The 19,644-nt window shown below is 45.2% G+C and overlaps 1 protein-coding gene across 1 annotated transcript in view; it reads right to left on the bottom strand.

Annotated features, from left to right (window-relative positions):
* Positions 1-19,644, bottom strand: part of CEP290 (centrosomal protein 290) — a 284,715-nt gene that overhangs the window by 68,041 nt on the left and 197,030 nt on the right. Inside the window, exons 38-41 of the mRNA XM_077265451.1 lie at positions 15,942-16,079; positions 12,440-12,661; positions 2,816-2,941; positions 1,737-1,882 (exon numbers count right to left, since the gene is read on the bottom strand). Of these exons, the coding sequence (XP_077121566.1) occupies positions 1,737-1,882; positions 2,816-2,941; positions 12,440-12,661; positions 15,942-16,079 (632 nt within the window). The remainder of the gene's footprint in view (positions 1-1,736; positions 1,883-2,815; positions 2,942-12,439; positions 12,662-15,941; positions 16,080-19,644) is intronic.

The raw sequence follows: 19,644 nt of genomic DNA, 5'->3' as shown, positions 1-19,644 counted from the left end.
CCGTTCAGTATGAGACATATACAGTGCCTTGCGAAAGTATTCGGCCCCCTGGAACTTTTCAACCTTTTCCCACATATCATGCTTCAAACATAAAGATACTAAATGTAAATTTTTGCTGAAGAATCAACAACAAGAGGAACACAATTGTGAAGTTGAACGAAATTTATCCGTTATTTTACATTTTTGTGGAAATTCAAAAACTGAAAAGTGGGGCGTGCAATATTATTCGGCCCCTTTACCTTAATACTTTGTTGTGCCACCTTTTGCTGCGATTACAGCTGCAAGTCGTTTGGGGTATGTCACTATCACTTTTGTACATCGAGAGACTGAAATTCTTGCCCATTCTTCCTTGGCAAACAGCTCGAGCTCGGCGAGGTTTGATGGTGATCGTTTGTGAAGAGCAGTTTTCAGCTCTTTCCACAGATTCTCGATTGGATTGAGGTCTGGACTTTGACTTGGCCATTCTAACACCTTGATACGTTTATTTGTGAACCATTCCATTGTAGATTTTGCTTTATGTTTGGGATCATTGTCTTGTTGGAAGACAAATCTCCGTCCCAGTCTCAGGTCTTTTGCAGACTCCAACAGGTTTTCTTCAAGAATGGTCCTGTATTTGCTCCATCCATCTTCCCATCAATTTTAACCATCTTCCCTGTCCCTGCTGAAGAAAAGTAGGCCCAAACCATGATGTTGCCACCACCATGATTGGCAGTGGGGATGGCGTGTTCAGGGAGATGAGCGGTGTTGCCTTTACGCCAAACATATCGTTTGGCATTGTTGCCAAAAAGTTCGATTTTGGTTTCATCTGACCAGAGCACCTTCTTCCACATGTTTGGTGTGTCTCCCAGGTGGCTTGTTGCAAACTTTAAACAACACTTTTTATGGATATCTTTGAGAAATAGCTTTCTTCTTGCCACTCTTCCATAAAGGCCAGATTTGTGCAGTGTACAACTGATTGTTGTCCTATGGACAGACTGTCCCACCTCAGCTGTAGATCTCTGCAGTTCATCCAGACTGATCATGGGCCTCTTGGCTGCATCTCTGATCAGTCTTCTCCTTGTTTGAGATGAAAGTTTAGAGGGACGGCCGGGTCTTGGTAGATTTGCAGCGGTATGATACTCCTTCCATTTCAATATGATCGCTTGTACAGTGCTCCTTGGGATGTTTAAAGTTTTGGAATTCATTTTGTATCCAAATCCGGCTTTAAACTTCTCCACAACAGTATCACAGACCTGCCTGTTGTGTTCCTTGGTCTTCATGATGTTCTCTGTGCTTCAAACAGAACCCTGAGACTATCACAGAGCAGGTGCATTTATACGAAGACTTGATTACACACAGGCGGATTATATTTATCACCATTAGGCATTTAGGACAACATTGGATCATTCAGAGATCCACAATGAACTTCTGGAGTGAGTTTGCTGCACTGAAAGTAAAGGGGCGGGGTATAATATTGCACGCCCCACTTTTCAGTTTTTGAATTTCCACAAAAATTTAAAATAAACAATCAATTTCGTTCAACTTCACAATTGTGTTCCACTTGTTGTTGATTCTTCACCAAAAATTTACATTTGGTATCTTTATGTTTGAAGCATGATATGTGGGAAAAGGTTGAAAAGCTCCAGGGAGCCGAATACTTTCACAAGGCACTGTACAAGGAGGAAATTTGGAAAGTGGGAGATACTTTGTCACAGCCCTTCTATATGCAGTGCAATAATCCTGTCCCCAGAACTCACTTGGAGTAGAGGTCTTTGAGAGTTGTCAGCTGTTTTGTTAGAGTCTCCACTTCCTTCTCTTTTTCTCTAAGCTTGGCGCGAATTCCTTCTATCTTACTTTGCCATTTTTTGCCTTCTTCCCACCTTATGATTTCTTGTTTGGCACTCTAAAGTAGAAAAATAAATATTAATCTGTAGTTACAAAAGGAATTCTGGATGGTCGTATAATGGGGGGTCCCAGAGGTGGCACTGGCACCTATCTCCACAACCGTGATCCTCCATCCTGGCTAACGTTGGACAACTAGTGTGCTGGCTCTCTCCATTTACTGCTATGAGAGCAATTAGAACTCCTACCGCAATGATTAGGGAGAGCTGGGACATGGGCAGCCACCTCTCCAGTCACTGGTGCTCCGACACTGGCAGAGACGGCGGATCAGAGGATTCCCGTTCTGGAGATATGGGCATGTCCCAGACGTGGGACTCGCAGCCATCTTTTGGATATGTCATAAATGTCTCTAGTGAGACAATATCTTTCAATTCCCAAGCCCTGTTCGGGAGGGTCAAAACTGCAGCAGTCACTATGCATCCATGTAGCAATAAACCATTAAAAAACCTCTCCATGTTACATGATGGACACACACATGCACAGCTTCTTACAGTCGGAGTACAGTACAAGAACCAGAGAGGTGTCTTATAATGGCAGCAGCGCCTATGCGTTTCCTAACCAAGACAGATCTTACTTTTATTTGGTGAAACCAGAATACCCTGTTAGGAACCAGTCATATATTTAGACCCCGAGCACATTACAAAATATGCATCCTGCATTCAGAGACTAGATTATCCCGCCCCACACAGTATCCGTAAGCTTTGGCCCAGGACATATGTACTGCAAAAATTGGGTTTACAATATATAGATCTAAATTGTAAAACCGATTTATGGACTACATTCTCTAATTCTATATTTATATGTATGTATTTATATTTATTTATAATATAGATATATATTATACTGTATATATATTCATTCGGAGGTCAGCGCGGTTCAGTCGTACACCCTACAGCAGTCACTATATCCAGAGTAACATACGTTGTGATCACACCTTATCTTCCTGTGCAGGCTTTCGCTCGGCTTCTTCGGTCTTTTTCTCCAGCTCCACTTCTAGTCTTTTAACTTTCCTGTGAAGTTCATCTATCAGGCTCTGTTTACTTTCCACATCTGACTTACTCTGAAAAATAGATATTCGGAATCCAGCTTTAATATTAACATCATGAGATAGCTTAAAAAACGAAATAGACTTGTTTGATGTCTCCTCGAGAACGGCTGTACATAAAACGCAGCACAGGCTGGAACAGGCACTTTATGTAGGCAAAGGGCTGTTTATGCAACTGAATAAATGAACATGCAGCTATTAAGAGTCAGCCATTTTATCAATTGGTAGAGAAGGACTCATTAATTGTCACAGACAACACTGCAACACTAATATATGCTTTCTTTCTGAAGGACTAGTCCAATTACAGAAGTATAAAGCACTGTAGTGTGCTTAACGGGAATCGGTCAACAGGTTTATGCTACCTCATCTGAGAGCAGCCTGGTCTAGGCAAAGAGAAGCTGAATCCAATGATATATCACTTAGATTACTGGGTGCAGCCGTTCTGACACAATCAGAGCTTTTAGATTTAGAATGAAGCAGAGCTGAGGAAGCTAACCCCGCCCACAGAAGGCTCTCCATGTATAAAGTCCATAGACAGTGAGCTGCTTATCACAGGAGGGGGCGTGTCAGACCAGGAGGCTAGTCAAAGCAATGTTATGCCACTGGTGCTAAATTAATCACTGTAACCAAACAAAACCACAAGCTTGATAACAGAGGCATCACTGAAATCTATGTTTTAACCCCTACCTCATGCTGTATTCAGATAACATAGCACAATCCTGCTGACACATTCCCTTTAAAAGGTTATTAACTTCTAGAAAATAATGAAGTAAAAGCTTATCTCAGAAATCTGACCCTGTCTAAGAAAATTACCTACTTTTAGCTACCCTGACCACCAGGGGACTATCAGGTTCGGAGGATCCATAGATTTATTGCAAGGATATGTACTAATAGCACCTTTAAATAAGTGTACATTAAAAATATTGGAAGTACATACGATTTTCTTTTTCTGGATTCTAAGTGCTCACATTGGGTGTCATCTGCAATTAGCTCTTCTCCATCAAAACAATCTTTAAGAGTTAAAAGGGTAAATTGTATTATTTTACCCACAGAGCCTGTACTTAGATGACGGTCAGAGGTGAACCAATGTTTTATGAATAGATTACCACGAGTCAAATGCGCACGTGGTTGTGCTGCGAGGGGAAGACTGTCAAAACAGAACAATGTAGCTCTACACAAAGGGACAGAATGAAAGGCTATGCAATAAACCCGCTCTGATCAGCTGTGCTGCCTAGCAATAGGGTCACAGTGGGATTGGGTATATTACTGCACTGTATAGATGAAGAATATCACATTTTTCTATTTTACTACACAACTATTTTAGGGAATTTTAAAGGTTATTGACCAAGTCAGACATGGGAATATATAACATATCTTGCAAGTTAAGCTACATCTCGAGAAGCACACAGCTCCCAGCTTCTTGCCGGAGGGAGAGGTGTGGGGTGGGATCACTGTCCTCCTGAATGCTTGACAGTGTGGACCACTGAGCATCTGGCCTGATCTCTCCCATGCTGTAAGCAATGACCGCTTAACCTTTGGAGGATCGGAGGAGCGCAGGGTCAATGAAGCCGTCAGGATCCAGCTTCAGAGCAGTACTTACAAGCACAGCGCCCCTTGGCTAGGTGTCCGACACCTCTGATACAATGCAGTGGTGGCCGGTAACCTAGGCATTGAGCAATAAATTATAAAATTATTTTATTCAGAGCACCATTGATTCCATGGTGCTGGACGTGACAAGGGGGTTACATACAATACGGTGAACAAATAACAATGACAGACGTGTACAGACAGATGGCCCTGCCCTTGCGGGCTTGTAGTCTACAGGATAAAATTACAAATCCCTCCATCATTGAAAAAAGAGCGGATAATTAATTACAAGTAAATTGCAAATTTGCTTATCATTACATGCACTTTGCAATTCACACTTTGAGACAACCCCTTTAAATAGAACATTATTAGGTAAAACTGTATGTGGTGTATAACTAATTAGAGCCAAGAACATTCTCACCAGCTTTTTTTGGACCAAAACAAATCACTTGTATTGTTGTTTTCAGAGAATCTGAGCAATCTTATTCTGGGCTTTAAACATAAAAATGAGCTTTCCAATGATTCTTCCCCATCCCCCGCCTCTTGTCTCCTGTACCCCACCCCATTTTTGTGTTCCTTGGAGTGTGATGATGACAAGCACTGTTATTTGATGTTGGCAGTGACAACACTATGCTGGAAACCCGCTGCAGGGGACAGGGCCGAAGTGAGAATTATTTTTAGGTTTCACTCTCTAAAAAATCAATGAGTTATGCAATATCTAACCAATATGACATAAATGACACTTGTTAAGGTACCTTCACACGAAACGACATCGCTAGCAATCCGTGACGTTGCAGCGTCCTCGCTAGCGATATCGTTTCGTTTGACACGCAGCAGCGATCAGGATCCTGCTGTGATGTCGCTGGTCGCTGAATAAAGTCCAGAACTTTATTTGGTCGTCCGATCGCCGTGTATCGTTGTGTTTGACACCAAAAGCAACGATACCAGCGATGTTTTACACTGGTAACCAGGGTAAACATCGGGTTACTAAGCGCAGGGCCGCGCTTAGTAACCCGATGTTTACCCTGGTTACCAGCGTAAAAGTAAAAAAAACAAACAGTACATACTCACATGCGTCCTCCAGCGTCTGCTTCATCACACTGACTGAGCTCCGGTCCCTAAAGTGAAAGTGAAAGCACAGCGGTGACGTCACCGCTGTGCTGTTAGGGCCGGAGCTCAGTCAGTGCAGGAAGCAGAGGCTGGGGGACGCGCTGGTGAGTATGTGCTGTTTGTTTTTTTAACTTTTACGCTGGTAACCAGGGTAAACATCGGGTCACTAAGCGCGGCCCTGCGCTTAGCAACCCGATGTTTACCCTGGTTACCCGGGGACCTCGGCATCGTTGGTCGCTGGAGAGCGGTCTGTGTGACAGCTCTCCAGCGATCAAACAGCGACGCTGCAGCGATCGGCATCGTTGTCGCTATCGCTGCAGCGTCGCTTCGTGTGAAGGTACCTTTAGGAAAGTTCTCAAAAATGAAGCTCCAGCTCAGATGAATATATATATATATATATATATATATATATATATATATATATATATATATATATATATATATATATATATATATATTTATTTATATTTCTATATGTGACTAATGAGACACCCCACCATAGCTATTCACACAAATTAGAATAAAAGTAAGATCAAGCCAGCACTGTATATCCCTAACAATGCATAGAGGAAAAAGTGCAAAATGGTGTGTTTATGTATTGTGACAAAACACTCCGGGATCGCCTTTGCTGGGGTCAAAGGTCACGTGGTTTGTGCATTGAATTCTGAGGCGACAGCAGGTTTCTTAGCAAGCTGACTTCAGGTCAGGTTTATTAATGTGAAAGTAACATAGAAAAAAACAAAGCATAAAAATAAATCCTAGCCTGTCCGGCACTAACTAACAGATACGTAGCTATCTCAACAACTGGGGGGGCTTCTCCCTCCCAGCTAACACACAGTCCTTGAGCACAGCTCTCACTCACGTTTGTCTCACACAGACAGGCAATCTGTGTGCCCCAGGCTGACCATGGAAACCTCCAGCTGGTCATCCTTTATTCCCGCACTCATTAACCCATCATTATCCTGAAGACACTGAGCGGCCTAATTCACATAGGACAAATACCTGGGTGAGATATACCTGCCCCCAACTACCAGACCGACATGATTCTTACATATCCTCCCCCCCTGCTCAGACCACTCAGGTCGAGCAAGAACACTCTCGAAACAGTGCACTCGGAACAGGGCATCAGCGTTCCCCATCTGCACCCCGGGGCGGTGCTCCACCGTGAAAGAGTAAGCCTGCAGGGCAAGGAACCACCGGGTTACCCGACTATTACGGTCTTTGTGGAGGTGCATCCACTTGAGAGGGGCATGGTCCGTGACCAGCTTAAACTTCCTACCTGCCAGGTAATACTTGAGGGAGTCGAGAGCCCATTTAATGGCTAGGCACTCTTTTTCAACCACGGCATACCTCTGCTCATGTACATTCAGTTTCCGGCTGAGGTAAAGGACCGGGTGTTCAACTCCGTCCCTCACCTGGGAAAGTACAGCTCCGACCCCAGTATCAGAAGCATCAGTTTGGACCACAAACTCGCTGCTGAAATCAGGAGTCACTAGTACGGGCTGAGAGCACAAAGCTCGCTTCAGGCTGTGGAAGGCCTCTCCAGCCGCTGAGGTCCATTTTACCATGACGGAACCCTTCCCTTTGGTAAGATCCGTCAAGGGGGTAGCCATGGCTGCAAAATTGGGTATGAACCGGCGATAATAGCCGGCGATCCCCAGGAAAGCTTGTACTTGTTTCTTGTTCACTGGTTGCGGCCAGCCCTGAATGGCCTGTATTTTGTCAATCTGTGGTTTAACCACTCCTCTGCCAATCACGTATCCCAAGTATCGGGCTTCTTCAAGCCCGATGTGGCATTTCTTGGGGTTTGCCGTTAGGCCTGCATCTCGTAGGTCATCAATCACCGCCTGTACCTTCCGGAGGTGAGTTTCCCAGTCCAAGCTGTAAATTACGATGTCATCCAGGTAGGCCGAAGCGTACTGCCTGTGGGGCCTCAAGACTTGATCCATCAACCTCTGGAACGTTGCTGGAGCTCCGTGAAGTCCAAACGGCATGTAGACATACTGGAACAGACCTTCCGGTGTAGCAAATGCCGTCTTCTCCCTGGCCGCCTCGGCCAGGGGGATCTGCCAGTACCCCTTTGTTAGATCCAGGGTCATAATGTATCGGGCTTTACCCAGCCGGTCGATTAACTCATCGACCCGAGGCATAGGGTACGCATCAAATTTAAAAGCCGCATTCAGTTTCCTAAAGTCATTACAAAACCGAATGGAGCCATCCAGCTTAGGTATCAACACGATTGGACTGGACCAGGCGCTGTGTGACTCCTCAATGACTCCTAAGTCCAACATTGCCACCACCTCCCGGGAGACGGCTTCACGGCGTGCTTCCGGAATCCGGTATGGCTTCACATGAACTGTGACACCAGGCTCTGTAACAATCTCATGTTTCACCAGCTTAGTCCGGCCAGGTTTTTCCGCGAAAAATTGTCGGTTCTGTAACAAAAACTGCTTAACCTCAGATTTTTGTTGTTCCGAGAGAGTCTCGGCAATCTGCACCTCCGGTACGGTAGGTGCGCAAACCGGACGAGGCAGCTCCGCCGTTAGGGCAGAGCGGTCTTTCCAGGGTTTTATCAGATTCACATGATAAATCTGTTCTGGTTTTCTCTTACCGGGCTGGTACACTTTATAGTTCACTTCACCAACTCTTTCCTTGACCTCAAAGGGGCCCTGCCATTTCGCCAGAAATTTACTATCCACTGTAGGGATTAGGACCAACACCCTATCCCCGGATGCAAACGTACGGACCTTAGCACCTCTATCATAACTTTGCCTCTGGGCTCCCTGGGCCTGTAACATATGGTCCCTAACAACGGGCATGACCGCGGCAATACGGTCCTGCATTTGTGTTACATGGTCGATCACCGTTTTAAAGGGAGTAACTTGACCTTCCCAGGTTTCTTTTGCGACGTCCAACAGTCCCCGGGGACGGCGGGCGTACGACAGTTCGAAAGGCGAAAACCCTGTGGAAGACTGGGGAACTTCCCTAATGGCAAACAGCAAATAGGGTAGCAAGTAATCCCAGTTCTTCCCATCTTTGTCTATCGCCTTCCGGAGCATCTGTTTTAAGGTTTTGTTGAACCGCTCAACCAGGCCATCTGTTTGAGGGTGGTAGACAGACGTACGCAACTGGTCTATTTGTAAGAGTCTGCAGAGCTCCTTCATCACCCTCGACATAAAGGGAGTCCCCTGGTCGGTGAGTATCTGTTTTGGAATTCCCACCCGACTAAACACTTGTACCAACTCTTTGGCGATCGTTTTGGTAGCAGTGTTACGCAAAGGGATGGCTTCTGGGTAACGAGTGGCATAGTCCATGATGACGAGGATATGTTGGTGCCCACGTGCAGACCGGGGAAGGGGCCCAACCAGATCCATCCCAATTCTCTCAAAAGGGACTCCAATGATAGGGAGGGGTACCAAAGGGCTACAGAACCGAGTTTTAGGCGCAGAGATTTGGCACTCTGGACAGGACTCACAATAGTTACGTACATCACTATGTATTCCAGGCCACACAAAACAATGCGATATCCTTTCTGTGGTTTTCTGTACCCCCAGATGTCCCCCCATTATATGTCCGTGGGCCAGGTCCAGTACCTTCCGCCGATAAGGTTTGGGTACCACTAACTGTTGCACAGTGTCTTCTCCCTTTTTCTCTACCTGGTAGAGCAAATCATTTTCAAGAACCATGTACGGGTACGCTAGCCTAGTGTCAGGTTCTACGGGTACCCCATCTATCATTTTTACATTTTTCCTAGCCGAAGTCAGGGTAGGATCTTTCATTTGCTCGCTGTGGAAGTCATCCAACTGGACTCCCAAATCTGGCAGGCAGGGTGCTGGATGGCTGTCTGCCTCCGCCTCTCGCTGAGTTTCCTCAGTTTCCCCCGCCAGAACTGAGAAGGGGAACTGAAGGTTAGTTTCAATAACCTCCCCAGCAACGTCTTCCTGTGGGACCTCCTCTAGGAGTTCGGGACCTCCAGATGGCATAGGAAAAGACTCACAGCTACCGTGAAGGAGCAACTGATTCTCCCACAACTGCCAGAAATGGGGAAAATCCCTGCCCAGGATTACATCCTGTAACAATGCGGGAACGTGTCCCACTTTGTGTTGCACTGACCCATAGGGAGTGGAAATCGATATGACCGCTGTTAGGTACGAGCAGGTGTCACCATGCACACATGTTACAGAAAATTTGTCAGACGAACCAGATGGAAGTGTCACCAGACTAGCTTTCACCAGAGTCACCACACTTCCAGAGTCTAGTAATGCCACAACATTTTTCCCATCCACAGATAATTCACACAGGTGTTTCGCTATATCATTTTGACCCGCATTCACATTTACTAGCCGAGTAACCAAAGACATGCGTTTCTTAGAGTCTGTAACATCGCACTGCATGGGTTCAGTGGTAACAGGACAGTTCGCAGAAATATGGCCCTTCTCACTGCAGCGGAAACACCTAACAGGCCCCCTACTGAGACCACCGTCCAACACTCTCGGTCTCGGAGTGCGAGCAGTCCCGTGTTCCTCCCCCACAGTTTTTGGCAATTTTCCTTCACCCGTAGCCGCTGGAACAGTCTTACCGGTTCCACGAGGAGGAGGCACGGACCGGGTGCCAGTGGTTTCGTCGGGAAGTCCTTCTGCCACGGAATAACGCTCGACCAGCTCCACAAGTTGATCCGGTGTCATGGGATTTCCTTGGCTTACCCACCTTTTCAGCGCTGGGGGTAGTACTCTCAGGTACTTGTCCAAGACAATCCGCTGGATTATTTCGGGTGTTGTCAGTACCTCGGGTTGCAGCCATTTCTTTGTCAAGCAGATCAGGTCGAACATCTGAGACCGCGCCGGTTTATCTTGCTGGTATGTCCACTGGTGTACCCTCTGTGCACGGACAGCCGTCGTTACACCCAGCCGGGCCAGGATCTCAACTTTCAGCTTCTCAAAGTCCTGAGCGACTTCCGGGTCCAAGTCATGGTAAGCTTTTTGGGCCTCGCCGGAGAGAAACGGAGCAATCAAATCGGCCCATCGTGCCTTCGGCCACTTCTCCCTCAATGCCGTCCGCTCAAACGTTGTCAGGTATGCCTCAACGTCATCTTCTGCAGTCAACTTTTGCCAGTATCGACTCACATGGATCCTTCTGGACTCTGTTTCCGGGTCTGCCTCAGGCATGCTCACCAGGCGCTGCGCCACCTGTTGGAGAAGCTGGCGGTCTGCAACCGTCATGTCCATTAACTCCTTCAGCTGTGCGGCCATCAAGCGATTAGCTTCATGCTGTGCGGCAGTGGCCTGCTGCTGTACGGCAGTGGACTGTACTAGGGCTTTCACCACGTCTTCCATACTGTCGCCTGTGCCACGTAATTGCCCGCGTTCTCCACCACAATGTGACAAAACACTCCGGGATCGCCTTTGCTGGGGTCAAAGGTCACGTGGTTTGTGCATTGAATTCTGAGGCGACAGCAGGTTTCTTAGCAAGCTGACTTCAGGTCAGGTTTATTAACGTGAAAGTAACATAGAAAAAACAAAGCATAAAAATAAATCCTAGCCTGTCCGGCACTAACTAACAGATACGTTGCTATCTCAACAACTGGGGGGGCTTCTCCCTCCCAGCTAACAACACACAGTCCTTGAGCACAGCTCTCACTCACGTTTGTCTCACACAGACAGGCAATCTGTGTGCCCCAGGCTGACCCCGGAAACCCTCAGCTGGTCATCCTTTATTCCCGCACTCATTAACCCATCATTATCCTGAAGATACTGAGCGGCCTAATTCACATAGGACAAATACCTGGGTGAGATATACCTGCCCCCGACTACCAGACCGACATGATTCTTACAGTATGTATACGTGTGTGTATGTATATATGTGTGTGTACAGTATATATATATATGTGTGTGTGTGTGTGTGTGTGTATATGTGTGTATATATATATGTGTGTGTACAGTATATATATATATATGTGTGTGTGTATGTGTATATGTGTGTGTATATATGTGTGTGTGTGTGAGGGTATGTGTGTATATATGTGTGTGTGCATGTGTGTGTGTATGTATATGTGTGTGTATGTGTATATGTGTGTGTATATATGTGTGTGTGTGTGTGTGTGTATATATGTGTGTGTGCATGTGTGTGTGTGTATGTATATGTGTGTGTGTATGTGAGTGTATGTGTGTGTATATGTGTGTGTGTGTATGTATATGTGTGTGTGTGTATATGTGTGTGTATGTGTGTGTATATGTGAGTGTATATATGTGTGTGTATGTGTGAGTGTATATATGTGTGTGTGTGTGTGAGTGCGTGTGTGTGAGTGCATGTGTGTGAGTGTATGTGTGTGAGTGTGAGTGTATGTGTGCGCCGGGCCTCTGACCTTTCCCGGTGCCTGCGCACTGCAGGACTTTGCTCTGCCCTCAACAGGGCAGAGAATTACGCCTGTGCAGGAGCGAGTAGACTGTGTGGATGATGGAGGGACGTGTCATCCACATGAAGTAAGCAGGAGGACGGGGACCGTAAGAAGACCAGCGACGCCCCTCGGACCGGACCGCCCCGCAGGTGAGTATAATGAAAGTTATTTTTCTTCTCTTACAGGTCGGGTTGGGGGCAGATATACAGCTTTATATAAGCCCTGAAAGGCGGTGGCCGTAACTTGTATTGGCCAAACCTGGTGACAGGTTTCCTTTAAGGGGTTGTCCAGGCTTATGATACCTGAGCGAATAAAGTGATGAAGCGATGTAACATTTGGCAGACATTGTCAGCAGTCTGTATCCCTCTTCATGTGAGGACAGTATGCCCCATTTTCCTGAAGGCCAGCCGTATCCCTCTTACCTGGGCACTGCTCACGAGCCGCTTCAGCCTTTTCTTCATCTCCTCATTCTCCTTATCGGCTTCCTCTTTCTCCTTGTGAAGCTTATTAAGGATTTTCTGCTTTCCTCGCATCTCCTGGCTCAGGTTTCCAAGGTCCTCCGTCAGGCTGTTCTCCCTCGCCTTGCTACTTCTCAGGGTCTCTTTAAGCTTTAGTAGCTGCTCATGTAAATCTTCGTTTCGCGCCTGTAACGATAATATCATGTTTCTTCACAATTAAATTTGCCTACTTAAAATACCACTAATGAATTAGGCTCTGGATTAAAACTCTGTAATCAGCTTTTAAGTTAAGAAAGGATAATGTAACAATTTGCATCTGCAACCAACCCGAGCACCAGGGGACGTCATTTGCAAGTAGACGCTTAATGAGAGAATTTGCTTCAAATGAATTATTTAGCTCTAGTACCCACGGAAGGAATATCAATAAAACAAGCCAGACAACAGGGGTTACGGCAATGTTTTCAGTGTTAACTCACCTCAGTCTGCCTTATTGACTCCGCGATCAATACAATGTCAGATAGCAAAAGCATGGAAAAATGCAACGTCGCTTTATGACATAAGTGCCTAAGCTGCCAATGCCAAAAAGGATTTGTGCCATGAATACACAATTTGTTAGAGAGAATAATAATCCAGCGCTTGGGACTGTACATTTATATGGAAACACATGAGCAGGATCAATGGCGGACGGACTCGTTTCTTACCCTTCCTGATATGGGACTCTATGACAGACAGAAAACAAACTATCTCCCCTCTCAATCCTCCAGCTACAGAGCCACAAGCAGTTGTGCAGTGGAGAATTGGATCTACTTGCTTTAAATGTTTCCAGATAAATATACGCCACTACACATAACGGCATTGTATACAGCAGACACCGCTACACACTAACACAACTGTGCACCAATGTCTGATTACAACACTGGATCTGGCAGCTAGGCTGTAGTGTTAGAATTACTATAACAGTGCCATCTGCAGGCTTGCACAGGTATTGCATGACATAAATACAGGCACACATACATAAATACACATACATATACAAATACTGTACACACATACATACCCATACATAAATCTGTACATAAATACACATACATACATATTGTACACATATACATACATAAATAAATGCACATACATAAAATACATACACATACTGTGAACACACAAATACACAGACATACACAAATACATATACATACTGTACACACATACTGTACACAAATACATACATAAATATGCAGACATACACAAATACATACACATACTGTACACACACACAAATACAGACACATAAATACATACACATACTGTACACACAAATACATAAATACGCAGACATACACAAATACATACACACACACACACACACACACACACACACACACACACACACACACACACACACACACACACACACACACACATACATAAAAGCTCACCGTCATCAGGGGCTTATCTACAGCATTCTGTAATGCTGTAGATAAGCCCCCGATGTATCCTGAAAGAGAAGAAAAAGAGGTTAGATTATACTCACCTGGGTGGGCGGGCGGTCCGATCCGATGGGCGTCGCGGTCCGGTGTGGGGCCTCCTATCTTCTTACGGTGATATCCTCTTCTTGTCTTCATGCTGCGGCTCCGGCACAGGCGTACTTTGTTTGCCCTGTTGAGCTGTTGAGGGTAGAGCAGAGTACTGTCGTGCGCAGGCGCTGGGCCTCTCTGACCTTTCCCGGCGCCTGCGCACTGCAGTACTTTGCTCTGCCTTCAACAGGGCAGACAAAGTACGCCTGCGCCGGAGCCGCAGCAAGAAGACAAGAAGAGGACATCATTGTAAGAAGATGGGAGGCCCTGGACCGCAGCACCCATCAGACCAGAACCGGACCGGGACCACCCGCCCAGGTGAGTATAATCTAACCTCTTTTTCTCATCTTTCAGGATACATCGAGGGCTTATCTATGGCATTCCAGAATGCTGTAGATAAGCCCCTGATGCCGGTGGGCTTAGCTCACCTTCGATTTTGATTTTGGGGGTGACAGGTTCCCTTTAAGAAGGAAAAGCATGGAATTATGGAAATCACAGAATGAATAGACATGTTAATGATATGCATATGATGAAAAAATGGAAACAGAATTTTCCAAACACGTCAATTTATTCAGTACTGAGAATAAGAGGCACACGCAAAAAGACATTCACTTACATGCCTTGGGTGCTGCCAAGCTGGATTCATTTAGGCACACAAATCAAGATCCGCTGCTGGCAGCTCTCTTTGCAATTATTGACCAAAGATGTTGCAGATGTGCTCAATAGTAGACAAGTGCGGAGACGTTGCAGCCATGCTAGCACATTTAGACCATGCAGGCTGTTCACTGTGAGCAACATATGGCCTAGCATTGTTATGTTGAAAACCACCTCCTGGGACACTTAGGAGAAATGACGAAAACACTGGTTCTGCAACCTTAACAATGTAACACCAAACTAAGCGTACCTGGAATGAAAACTTGAGGAGTCCAGCTCCGGACATTATGCTACCCCACACCATCATCCATTGAATAGGAGCAGTGAAGGCTTTTTCATGGGATTTTGCATGTGGTTTCCAGATTGAGATTGGAGGCTGGAATAGGGCAATGGAGACTGGAATGGAAGTCTATCTTCTTCAGTGATGATTACTGCTTTTGTCTTGAATGCAGAGTAGCTGGAGATCACATTGGCAACGCCATGAAGATGCCTTCATGAGGAAACGTCACATTGGTCCTACTCCCAGGATTATGGTGTGCGGTGGCATAATGTACAGTAGTCAGAACCCTCTAGCCTTCATTCCAGGTACACTAACAGCTCGGTGTTACACTGATTTGGATGTTGAATCAGCAGTACAACCATTTCTCCACAGTTTCCCAGGAGGCATTTTTCAACTCAACAACACCAGGCTACATGTTTCTTGTGCTACTGTAAGAAGCCTGCATGGTGTAAACATGCTATCATGTCCTGAATGTGCTATCCTGACCTAGAGCGTCTCCAGACTTTTCTTCCATCAAGAATATCTGAGACATCATTGGTTGGCTATTTCAAAGTGAGCCACCAGCAGTGGATCTTGATGATTTTGTGTGACCAAGCGAATTGTGTGGCAGAACCTTGCTCAGACAACCATTAATGACCTCAGTGATAGCATGCCAAGGCGAGTACGTGTAAGTATTTCTGCACTCATACTTGATATGAAGAAATAGAGAGGTTTAGAAAAATAAGTATCCATTAGTAATCATTTGCATATCATTAACAATTAACTATTGATTCTGAAATTTCCATAATTTTCATTTTTGGTGTAGCAATTTCAAGGTTGAGGAGTGTATACACACACACACACACACACACACACACACACACACACACACACACACACAAAACAGAATTTTGTAATATATATTGCAACGCTACTCAGATATGAGAAAAAACCCTGACATAAAATGTCACATTCTCACCTTTAAATCTTTGGTCTGTCTATCGACAATTTGCTGAATGTTTAAGTTCTCCTCCTTTTGTGCTGCTGCGGAAATAATCTGCTGTTCGGCATGAGCGGTCATTTCTGCCCTTAGAGCTAGCAGAGCTTTACTTAAAGCCTGAGAAAATACAATGTGGAGCATTTAAAAAATATTCTTCTGCTTCTAGAGAGATTCCATGGTTAACGAAGAAACATTGGCTGTATGTATAAGTAATGCACAAAAAGATATATGCAAAACAGAGCAAGCTTTCTTCATTTCACATGCAACACAAAAAGGGTATCTGGACTGAATACATGCATGGGTCTGTGATGCTACCATACACATACATCTAGTATAATCACTGCCATGTTGTTTGTGATGCTACCCTACCCATAGGACTAGTATAATCACTGCCATGTTGGTAGTGATGCTACCCTACCCATAGGACTAGTATAATCACTGCCATGTTGTTTGTGATGCTACCCTACCCATAGGACTAGTATAATCACTGCCATGTTGGTAGTGATGCTACCCTACCCATAGGACTAGTATAATCACTGCCATGTTGTTTGTGATGCTACCCTACCCATAGGACTAGTATAATCACTGCCATGTTGTTTGTGATGCTGTCCTACCCATAGGACTAGTATAATCACTGCCATGTTGGTAGTGATGCTACCCTACCCATGGGACTAGTATAATCACTGCCATGTTGTTTGTGATGCTGTCCTACCCATAGGACTAGTATAATCACTGCCATGTTGTTTGTGATGCTACCCTACCCATAGGACTAGTATAATCACTGCCATGTTGTTTGTGTTGCTACCCTACCCATAGGACTAGTATAATCACTGCCATGTTGTTTGTGATGCTGTCCTACCCATAGGACTAGTATAATCACTGCTATGTTGTTTGTGATGCTACCCTACCCATAGGACTAGTATAATCACTGCCATGTTGCTTGTGTTGCTACCCTACCCATAGGATTAGTATAATCACTGCCATGTTGTTTGTGATGCTGTCCTACCCATAGGACTAGTATAATCACTGCCATGTTGTTTGTGATGCTACCCTACCCATAGGATTAGTATAATCACTGCCATGTTGTTTGTGATGCTGTCCTACCCATAGGACTAGTATAATCACTGCCATGTTGTTTGTGATGCTACCCTACCCATAGGACTAGTATAATCACTGCCATGTTGCTTGTGTTGCTACCCTACCCATAGGATTAGTATAATCACTGCCATGTTGTTTGTGATGCTGTCCTACCCATAGGACTAGTATAATCACTGCCATGTTGTTTGTGATGCTACCCTACCCATAGGACTAGTATAATTACTGTCATGTTGTTTGTGATGCTACCCTACCCATAGGACTAGTATAATCACTGCCATGTTGTTTGTGATGCTACCCTACCTATAGGACTAGTATAATCATTGCCATGTTGTTTGTGATGCTACCCTACCCATAGGACTAGTATAATCACTGCCATGTTGATTGTGATGCTACCCTACCCATAGGACTAGTATAATCACTGCCATGTTGTTTGTGTTGCTACCCTACCCATAGGACTAGTATAATCACTGCCATGTTGTTTGTGATGCTACCCTACCCATAGGACTAGTATAATCACTGCCATGTTGTTTGTGTTGCTACCCTACCCATAGGACTAGTATAATCACTGCCATGTTGTTTGTGTTGCTACCCTACCCATAGGACTAGTATAATCACTGCCATGTTGTTTGTGTTACTACCCTACCCACAGCACTAGTATAATCACTGCCATGTTGCTTGTGATGTTACCCTACCCATAGGACTAGTATAATCACTGCCATGTTGTTTGTGTTGCTACCCTACCCATAGGACTAGTATAATCACTGCCATGTTGTTTGTGTTGCTACCCTACCCACAGCACTAGTATAATCACTGCCATGTTGCTTGTGATGTTACCCTACCCATAGGACTAGTATAATCACTGCTATGTTGCTTGTGATGTTACCCTACCCATAGGACTAGTGTAAACACTGCCATGTTGTTTGTGATGCTACCCTACCCATAGGACTAGTATAATCACTGCTATGTTGTTTGTAATGGTACCCTACCCATAGGACTAGTGTAAACACTGCCATGTTGTTTGTGATGCTACCCTACCCATAGGATTAGTATAATCACTGCCATGTTGTTTGTGTTGCTACCCTACCCATAGGACTAGTATAATCACTGCCATGCTGTTTGTGCTGCTACCCTACCCACAGGACTAGTATAATCACTGCTATGTTGTTTGTAATGGTACCCTACCCATAGGACTAGTGTAAACACTGCCAAGTAGAGTGTGTGGGCGCAGAATGTGTGTGTGGGCGGAGAATACGTGCATGTCTGTCTGCGGGTGTGTGTCTGCGTGTCTGTCTACGGGTGTGTGTGCATCTGTCTGCGGTGTATGTGTGTCTGTCTGCGGTTGTCTGTGTGTGCATCTGTCTGCGTCTGTGGGTGTGTGTGTGTCTTCGGGTATGTATGTATCTGTCTGCGTGTGTGTGTGTGTGTGTGTGTGTGTGTGTGTGTGTGTGTGTGTGTGTGTGTGTGTGTGTGTATACCCAGGCGTCATCTGATGGGACTACTACTCTCATCTGGCTATGTCTGCTGTCACATATAACAGTGACACCATGAGCCGATGATGGCGCCTGTGTTCAATTGTAAAAAAACAAACAAACAAAAAAAAACATTTACATACACAATACATACTCACAAAACAACTAATCCCCAACGCCCTCGTCTCCTTCAAGCAATAAAAATAATAAACCAACATATACTTACCTTCCGCCGCAGTCCATTGAATAATGAGTGTCCCACTGTGATCTCACGTGTAGAACAGTCACATCGGGAAATGTGACCGCTTTACCAGGCCTCCGGTAGAGAAGATCACTCGCCGCGAGAGTTCACCAGAGTTCATCAGCTGATCAGCTCCGATGCTCTCACTTGCGGCACCGCAGCGTGAGAAAATTCTCAAGCAGTGGTGCCGTAAGTGACAGCACCGGAGCTGATGAACTCCGGTGAACTCTCAGTGATACACTGCGGGAGCGATTATCTCCTGTCAGTGTATCGCCAGAGGCTGGGTAGAGCGGTCTCAACTGATGTGACATGTTCTACATGTGAGATAGATACAAAAGAACCTGTCAGGTTCTTTTGTATCTAGTACGCACGGTGTGGGAACCTACCTATGCACCCTTTAAGAATAGTGCTCACGTCTAATTTCTCTACATGTGAGATAATCATGGGACACTCGGTAATGGACTACGTCAGACAGGGAGTATTATATGTTGGTTTATTATTTTATTTTTGTTGCAGGAAACTAGGGCGTCGGGGATTAGGCATTCAGTAACTATGGTAATTTAAGATTCAATAAAGGAGTCTGTGTGATTATTTCAATTAAAGGACTATATTCTGGCCGTGTCTTTATTTACCATGTAACTATGGGGTTAGTAATGGATAGACGTCTTATAGACACCTCTCCATTACTAACCTGTGGGCTTGATGTCACCTGACAATACAAAGGTGACATCAACCCCACAAATATGAACCCCACTTGCCACAGGTACAGGGCAAGTGGGAAGAGCAAGGCTGAGTGCCAGAATTGGTGTATCTATAAAGATGCGCCATTTCTGGGACGGCTGAGAACTGATTTTTTTAGCCAGCGGGGGTGCCA

This window comes from Ranitomeya variabilis, chromosome 5, assembly GCF_051348905.1.
Source record: "Ranitomeya variabilis isolate aRanVar5 chromosome 5, aRanVar5.hap1, whole genome shotgun sequence".
NCBI lineage: Eukaryota > Metazoa > Chordata > Amphibia > Anura > Dendrobatidae > Ranitomeya > Ranitomeya variabilis.
This window is presented reverse-complemented; position numbering and strand designations above follow the sequence as displayed.